General features: G+C 35.1%; 1 protein-coding gene across 1 annotated transcript; it reads left to right on the forward strand.

Annotated features, from left to right (window-relative positions):
- The first annotated feature begins 999 nt into the window (after nucleotides 1-999).
- Nucleotides 1,000-7,514, forward strand: LOC115977170. The gene is made up of 8 exons (XM_031098865.1): nucleotides 1,000-1,448; nucleotides 1,771-1,922; nucleotides 2,633-3,497; nucleotides 5,274-5,365; nucleotides 5,816-5,890; nucleotides 6,083-6,144; nucleotides 6,270-6,339; nucleotides 6,507-7,514. The coding sequence occupies exons 1-8, from the start codon at nucleotides 1,274-1,276 to the stop codon at nucleotides 7,254-7,256; spliced, it is 2,241 nt and encodes a 746-aa protein (XP_030954725.1). The 5' UTR covers nucleotides 1,000-1,273; the 3' UTR covers nucleotides 7,257-7,514.
- The last annotated feature ends 1,422 nt before the right edge of the window (nucleotides 7,515-8,936 follow it).

Below are 8,936 nucleotides of genomic sequence, written 5' to 3' on the forward strand. Positions count from 1 at the left end.
ACATTTAATGTTCAATTGAGTAGAGCCTAGAAATGGCTAAGTGTTCGTCCTCGGGTTTAATTCGAGGATGGAATTACAATTAGATGATTTTTCTCTATCCTTTTTCTTCTCTCCGAATTAGATCTCCCATTGAATCCAAGTGTTTCTTAGCTTTATATAACTTAGCAAAGATGCATCTGGACCTTATATTTGGAGGGTCATGATCAGACTTTCTTGATATGTGTCCCATCAAGACCTTTCTATAAGGTTTTTACACCAGAATATGAGCTGGGAGAACACTACCAAGTTACCTTTGTCCCCCTTGGGATTACACCATGCTCCCTTTATTCCTAATTCTTGGCCTTCCAAGGTTAAGTAAGAGCTCTCGGCATCCTTATCAACTGCAACATTCCGAACTCCGTATTAGTTAAATAGGTCCTCTCTGAGGATACCTCGTGAAGTTCCCCTCCTCGGAAATGCCTTTATCTATTTTATTAATTGCTTTGGATCCTCGTCCCCCTACAATAACTTTTTTATTTTTTATTTTTTTTATATAAGATAGAAATTCTACTCTAACTTAATCTTAAGCGTATATATGTGTAAAATTCTCTCTTGGAGATTTAAACTCCGGCTTTTGTCCCCCAACATCCCACAAACACTTATATTTGTGGAGTGACCATCGTGCCAAGAGTATGCGGTAGTCCCCCACAATAACTTAATTATTCATTTTGATCGTCTTAATATTTTGTAAGTGTATTTTGTAAAAAAAAAAAAAAAAAAAAACTCTCCATACTTTTAATAAATTTAGATGATCGGAGATTAATAACCATTTTATCTAAAAGAATTTAAATTAAATTTTTTTTAATGTTAGCCAGAAAAAAAAAAAAAAAAAAACAGAAGAGGATTTTTATATGATTAATTGTTGATGACCATGTACCATAAGGTTGTAAAGAGAAGAATGGACACGATAAGTAAAAGACTATAGTATAGGAAGCTTTACAGAAGCTAGCATATGGCACGATTCGCATAGGATATTCCAGTCCCACTTTTTTTGGGCCAACCCTTCCGAGTTCGGACTTCGGACAAGGTGACACACCATCTAGTACCTGGTGGTCCTCCACGTCATCAACTTGACCCCCACACAACATCGAACGGTCCAGATCCAACCAATATTTGTGATCAAATCAAATATTCAACTTCAAGGCCTCTTGTCCTTTTGAGGGTTACGCAATCCAAGGCTCTCCAAACTACAATCCATCACCCACACAGTGCTTTCTCTTTTGTTTGTGTAGCCATGGCTGGAGGTAGAAGGCGACCTGCTAAAACCCAAAAAAACAAAAGCAATAGCAATAATAGCAGCAGCAACAACAAGGGTAGAAGAAGAGGATCAGATCCTTTATCTGTTAGAGCTGGTTTGTTCGTTGAAGGTGGCTTGTTATCTGATTGGCAAAATCAAACCCCTTCTCGAGGTCTTTCTCTCTCCTTAAATTGACCTCCAACAAATAAAAGTTCTATCTTTGTTTGATTTATTGGCCAACTTGATGTTTGGTTGCTGGGAAAACAGAGGAAAGTGTAGGAAAATAGGGGAAATTTTTATTTGTTTTTTTTAGATTAAAGACAAAAGAGAAGATGACTTTAAGATTAAGTTAGGTGGATGCTGAACTGGGTAATCCATAGAATTTCTTTTTGGTATCTTAGATGATAGGAAATGTTATATAGTTACGTGTGTTCCAAATTTCCGGTTCTTCCAAGTTTTTGTTTTGGAATTTTGATTGGTTTTTTGAATTGCAGGGAGGAATTCCAATTCGAATAACAAATCTGGGTCTGTGTCTGTGTCCAAATCTGGAAGCTTTGGTAAAAGCAAAGCTTCTGGTTCTAAAATTGAACCTCGGAAAATGGGTGGGAATGCTATTGGATACCGATACCCTGCGCTTGACTTTGAGGTATGTTGTATTGAATCAAATGTTACATGAGTTTAATGTTTTGGAAATTAATTTCCGTTCCAAGTTGGAGAGTGAACAAGCAAGTAAAGCCTTTCTTTTTAGAATAGAAGACTAATTTTTAAAGTGTTTGTCCAGAGCCTTAACTTTCTAATCATATTAGCAAGTGCCATATAACTTAAAGAAAATGGGGTATCTTTCCTAGCCGGATTGGTTTCCTTGGTTGATTGTGTCCCTAGAATCAAAATGATTTTGAAATTTCGTGCATTTTTTTTGGGGGGGGGGGGGGGGGGGTGTGTTGGGACTTGGGAGTTGTTACCTTTTTTATTAAATTCAGTTTCAGTTGTTTTGGTTGTTAATGATGGAGCTCAAATTCTTTAAAAGTTTCTGATTTTGTAATCATTTTGGGGATAGTATTTTGGTTAAATCCTACAAGGCACTAAATTTTCCCTCTCTAAAAAATTCTTCTTTAGCTGTAGATAATTCTTAGTTTCTGCAGAAATTGACCAAATACTTTAATCTTCTTTTAAACTAACGTGAATGTTGGTGACGTTCTATGAGCTCTCATTTGTTTGCTACATTGGAATTTCCATACCCTCCTGAATCTTTTCTTTCTAGGGAAAATGTTTTTGGGAATATTTGTCCATTTAATTGAAGCATTGGATGTTCTATTTCCTAAAATATTTAACCTGGAACAAATTTTTGTTTAACAGAAGGGCAATAATGGAGATAACAGTATAGATGAGTCGCACCCCATTGTTTTAGTGGATTCAAAGGAGAATCAAATTGTGGCTTATGTAGACCAAATGCCATCTTCAGAGCCTCGTGATGTGGAATTTACTTATGACTACCATTCAGATTTTGAGTTAGGTGATGGCTCTCATCAAGGCTTGGGATTCCAAGCTGAAACTGAAGGAACCTCATCCTATGAGAAGGAAATTAATGCCGGTGAGAACATTAATGATGAGATAGGTCAGATGTCTGAAGAAATTTTGGCCGAGGTTTCACCTCCAGGAAAAAATTCGGGGTTCTTGTCAATTGGAGGCATGAAATTATACACCCAAGATATATCTGATGAGGAAAGTGATGAAGAAGACAATAGAGAGTCTCTAGATGAGGAAAGCAATGACACTTCTGAGCCTGGAGAAGCAGTTGGATCGTCTGAAAGTGATAGCTCTGAAGACTCATCTGATAGTGATTTAGATATTGATGATGAAGTTGCAGAAGATTACTTAGAAGGAATTGGTGGAAGTGACAATGTTTTAAATTCCAAATGGTTGATGGAACAAGTTTTGGATGAGTCAGATGATGATAGTTCTAGCAACAGTTTTGATGAGACTGTAGAGAAGTTGGGTGGAATTGCTCTCCAGGATGCATCTAGGGAATATGGATTGAAGAAGCCCAAATCAAGGAAGAGATATTCCAAACCTTCCAAAGAGAATTTGTCATTGGCAATAGATGACCTTATGCTCATAAAAGATCCAAGAACTGTTTCTGCAAAAAAAAAGCATGTTGCTAGGTTTCCTCGATCTTGGCTTCTAGAGGCTCAAAAGAGTAAAACTTCCAGAAACTTTCCTGGTAAATCTCAAGTCTGTTTTTATCTTGGATGATGCACATTTTTATTTTCTGCTGGGAAATAATCTTTTATTTGTTTTAAGTTCTCAATTCATAATATTTGGAGGCAGGGATGCATGCTGCAATCATACTTTCTAAGAGATCATGATTTAATTTAAATAAAAAAGGGGGTTTGAGGGATACCCCAGTGGTTCTAGCACCTCTTGTGGTGCTTGGGATTGGGGTATGATCCCCACCAGCCCCGCACTCCCAATTTTCTTATATAAAAAAAATATGTATATATAATTTTCCAAAACTAACCTCTTTAATCTAAACTCAAATAAAGCTAATGGGAAAAACAGTTGAGACTTTTCAAATAAAGGGTAAGTTAGGAAAGTTATTAATATTATATCTATTGATTTGTCAAAGAGGACAACATTTTGGGATGTCCAAAAATGAAATTGAGGACTGGTATTTTTCTCCAAAAATAAAATAAAATTGAGGACCAGTAAAAAAGGGATGGAGGGAGTAGTACTTTATCAAAATGCTGCATTTAATTGGAGTATAGGGATGAGTTAATCATTGAATCTTATCATTGTTGGTGTGTTCATGTTTGTGTAGCTTTATGACCAAAGATTTGCCTATGTGTGTTGTGTGAACATACACATGATTAAAATCCTATAACCTTGTGAAAGTCAGGAACAATCATAGGTTGATGATTTGAAATCCATGGGCAAATGACTGGGTTGGCCAATTTTATTCATATACACAAGGACCTTGTGTATGTAAGAGAGTCACTCTGTTTCAATACACCTCATATATTTCCTCTTTGTTTTAAACATCTTGCAAATGCTGGCATATGTCTATGATGGTGCCTTGATGCTGTCATCATTTATGTGCTTGAGGCGTAAGTTATATTGTTTTATTAAATCTTTAGTAGGTTGACTGGTTCTCATGAAATTATGAGGCATAAAGCTAAAACCTGGGAGAGCTGGCTTCTTGATATTTGACACACCTAATGAAACCAAAAGTAACACAAATCTATAAGGATAAGATAAATAAATAATGTTGGGGATAATGGCCAATTCAAGGAATTATGACTTTTACCAAAAATACAAATGATTTTTTGAAATGAATGGACAATTAAAGAGCTAGTGGATAATAATCATCCACATAGAGAGCTTCATTAGCAATGGGATTGGAGAGTTGGTACTGATTTTAGGCATTGATGTGTTTCATTTAAAAGAATCATAGAAGATAATCAATACAGTTAAAAGAATTGTATGAATGATGAAGAAACTAGGAAGCAGCATATGAACAGTATGATCAACATCTTAGGAATAAATTAAAGGAATTAATAGAATGTCAAAGTTAAGATTAGTCTTTCTGTGCTTGACTAAAGAAATATAACCTTTTGGCAAGAGAGCCCCAGAATAATTTTCTTCAAAAAACATTTCCTGGTAGGTCTAAAGAAATAGTTTTTTGATCATACACATGCAAACATTGTTATAGTTTTTCTTTTTATTTATTAATGTAGGTTTGGGCTTTCATGTTTTAGTTTCAAATAGCAATCATATTCATGGTTTTAGTTTCAAATAGCAATCATATTCATGGTTTTAGTTTGTTTGTAACAATTAGGAATTTTATTTCATAAATTTCTAGCCATGGGTCTACTTTCTTTAAGCTAGCATTTGTTCTTCTCTGTTGGTGAAAATTTTCTTAACTATTATTCTGCTCTGTCTACTAAACTAAAGGGTCTGCCTTCAGTTCATATTGTAAATTCTTCTACTTACCATTCAGGTGAAAAAAAGAAACATCGTAAAGAAATGATTGCTGTGAAACGTCGGGAGAGAATGCTGCTCCGGGGTGTTGATCTGGAGCAAATTAATTTGGTAAAAGCAGAAAGGAAACTTAATGTTGTTGCCCTTCCTTTTGTTGTTTTTATTTCCATTGAAATTATGGAAAGCATACTAATGCCATTCCTTTTCTAATTAGTTTATAAGGGTTGTTGTTTATTGTTGATTACAGGCATGCTTCATGAAGTTTGGTTTACCTTAACATCTCGAATGCAGATTTCTTTTTTTGGCTTTCTTGCAATTATTACCAGTTATATTGAAGTGCAAGTGTCCTTAAAAGCTAATTAATCAATTTGATTACTGGATATAAACCTTTTCCTTTTTCAAATTGTACCCTTTTAGTTACTTATCAAAAAAAAAAATTGTACCCTTTTAGTTAGATAGGGGTTTCTTAATTTGATATCAATTCCTTTCAGACAATCATACTGTTTATATACTTATGAGATTTTTCAGTATTACTAACAGCTTAATTGGTTTGAACTGTAGAAACTAGAGCGGATTGTATTGGATGGTGTGGATATGTTTTCTTTTCAACCTATGCATTCTCGTGATTGTTCCCAGGTATATACTCTCTTCACAACCCACCTCCCCCCTTCAAAAAAATAAAGAAAGAAGGGAATATAGCATCATTTTTTTTCTTTTATGGATAAATAAAGCGCAATCCTAGTATGGATTATGTTTAACATGCATTTGAATTAATCCTAGGAATCTTAAGAATCTTTCATTGATTTCAAACTGTTTTTGATGTATTAGGTACGACGATTAGCTGCAATATATAGCTTGCGAAGTGGCTGCCAAGGTTCTGGAAAGAAAAGGTATATAATGAAATGTGTGTGTGTGTGTGTGTATTTACATATGTATAGAGATATACAGACATATACTTCCTAAATTTGTTTAACATAGAGTTGATTTCAAGCTAGCTGTTATTTTGTTTTTTCAGATTTGTAACAGTGGTGCGAACACAACATACATGTATGCCATCAGCAAGTGATAAAGTTCGCCTGGAAAAGGTTCAGATGTTAATTAAACTGCATACTAAGTATTATGCATTGTTTGTTCCTTTTTTTTTATTGTCTATGAAGTTGTCTTATATGTTTTCGAAGAATCTAGATTTCTACTGTCTACTTAATATATGTATCAGCAAACCTAAGATTAGTGGTTTCATTATGAATTTCAGCTGATAGGTGCTGGCGATGAGGATGCTGATTTTGCTGTGACTGATTTCTCAAATTTAAGATCTGCCAATAGGAACAGGGTTAAGAAGACTGCTAAGGGCAGTGGTGAAGCAAGTGAGAAGAAACGGAGTGGGAAAAAGAGTTCATATGGCAATAAGGTTTCATATGCGGATCAACCCATGTCATTTGTATCATGTGGTATAATGCAATCAGATGCTGTTGAGATAACAGCAGTTGATTCGCAAGAGACAAATGAAAATCGTAAAGATAACAGTGTGGTAGGCTCGGCAAGTTTAGGTTCATTTGAGGTACACACCAAGGGATTTGGATCTAAAATGATGGCTAAAATGGGGTTTGTTGAAGGTGGAGGGTTAGGAAAGGATGGTCAAGGTATTGCAGAGCCCATCGAAGCTATCAAACGCCCTAAATCACTTGGATTGGGTATGGAGTTCTCTGAGTCAACTAGTGACCCAGCCGGGACCAAATCCGACACAGGCAGGACCAAATCCCAAAAGGCCCAAGTCTCCAAATCTGGCGGTGACCCAACAAGAAACAGGTCCCAAAAGATTGGAGCTTCTGGGTCCCAAAGGATTGGAGCTTTTGAACAGCATACGAAGGGGTTCGGATCAAAGATGATGGCAAAGATGGGTTTTGTTGAAGGCATGGGCTTGGGCAGAGATTCACAAGGCATACTCAATCCTTTGGGTGCTGTCAGGCGACCAAAATCTCGAGGATTGGGTGCCAAAGGTTAGATATCATTAAAATTGATAGAAATTTAATGTCTCTTAGTTCTCTCAATTTTATTTCTTTTTCCTTGTAAATTAATAGCTAATTATGGCATATTACTTCCATTCTTATCAAATGTGCAAAGATTATTTATTAGTTTCATGTTTGTTGCTTCCATGTCTGATAGTCTCCAGCTATCATCTGTTCTTTCAGAGATGATATGTAATTATTTTATTGTCTAGAGCAAAAATTATATTATTCAGTTTGATTGGTATTGGTCCTCAGATATCTGACACGTTTTATTCAATTGATTAATTGTATTATAGCCGTCTAGGAAATTGACATGAACTTTTGTCCAGGTTGCTCGATCATAAGCAGCCATATTGCAATTTTCAAAGGAGGCAATATATATATGTATTTTAATAAAAAATTTTAATGGCTATTCTAGACAGCCCACAGGAATATTCTTCCCCTCCTTTGATGGGACAAAATAATTTTTAAAACTATGCAATTGGTTGGTATTGTAACCAATCTGTCAAATTTTGGCTAGCATCATCATAACATGGCTAGGAAATCGAGAAAATAAAACAAGCAGTTGAGATGAAACTATCAAGGTAGAATAGAATTGGGTGTTTGGATTCCAATTGAAAATTAGACGACAAACCAACCACGAGTATGGAATTTTTTGAATACGAAGATATGCTATGATAACCTGTGGAAAATTGGGCCATGAATATTTGAATTTTGGGTGTGCTTTAGAAGAGAGGATTTTACTGGCTAGGGTGCCGGGCCCATGGCTGAGGCCAGTATCAAGTCTCAACTGTTGTTTGATTAACTGTGAGGATTGTTGTACGGTATGCTCTGTAACTAATCTGAGTGAAGTTCTTCTATGTTATTAAAAAAGAAAAAGAAAAAAAAAAAGGGTTGTCTGGGAAATTGCTTTGCGCACTCTTGGATACACTCTAACAGAACTTGCACATTTGTTAATGTGTTATTGGATTAAATTACTTATGTATGTGTTCATTATTGATACATAGTACCTGTATGGATACTGATGATTTGCTCCAGTGGCTGCGTTTTTCATTTTTTTTTTGAGAAGCGCATTTCAATAACCTGATTTTCTAGTGGGTTCTGTGTACTGTTCACGGGACCCACAAACTTCTTTATTCAACAAAATTTTCATTAAAAATGGATTTCACGATATTATTAACATATTTAAAAATTATTTTGTTATAATATTTTCAGTTTTCAACAAAATAAGTTGTATTTAAACACATTTTTAGTGAAAATTAATAATACAATCATCGCTTGGCATAAGTCTAAAATGTGTTAAAAGTGTGTCGTCTTAAACTTTTTGTTCTAAAAATATAAAGAGAAGACAGGTCTAAAATGTGTTAAACTTTTTGAGAAATCTTAAGAGAAGACAAGTGTAAAATGTGTTAAAAGTGTGTCGTGGTAAACTTTTTGTTTGAGAAATCTAAAGAGAAGACAGGTTCAATGAGGGAACCATTGCAGAGTGGCAGTGGTCCGGGGCATGCATGAGTGAAACGTTAAGACATGTACAAAGACAAAGTGGTGCGTACATTGATGGGCATTGGGCGAATGGTCTTATTCCAGTGATTTTTTTTTTTTTTTGAGATGAAGTGAATTGGATTAATAATAATAATAATATTATTATTATTATTACTCACTGCCCTTGGCTTTGA

Source organism: Quercus lobata, chromosome 2 (assembly GCF_001633185.2).
Source record: "Quercus lobata isolate SW786 chromosome 2, ValleyOak3.0 Primary Assembly, whole genome shotgun sequence".
Classification (NCBI taxonomy): Eukaryota; Viridiplantae; Streptophyta; class Magnoliopsida; order Fagales; family Fagaceae; genus Quercus; species Quercus lobata.

What these genes read in the sequence shown, in the direction of transcription:
- LOC115977170 (XM_031098865.1), top strand. Translation starts at nt 1,274, where the DNA reads ATGGCTGGAGGTAGAAGGCGACCTGCTAAAACCCAAAAAAACAAAAGC. An exon ending in ATTCTCGTGATTGTTCCCAG is followed by an intron (nt 5,891 to 6,082) that starts GTATATACTCTC and finishes TTGATGTATTAG; the next exon opens with GTACGACGATTAGCTGCAAT. An exon ending in CAAGGTTCTGGAAAGAAAAG is followed by an intron (nt 6,145 to 6,269) that starts GTATATAATGAA and finishes TTGTTTTTTCAG; the next exon opens with ATTTGTAACAGTGGTGCGAA.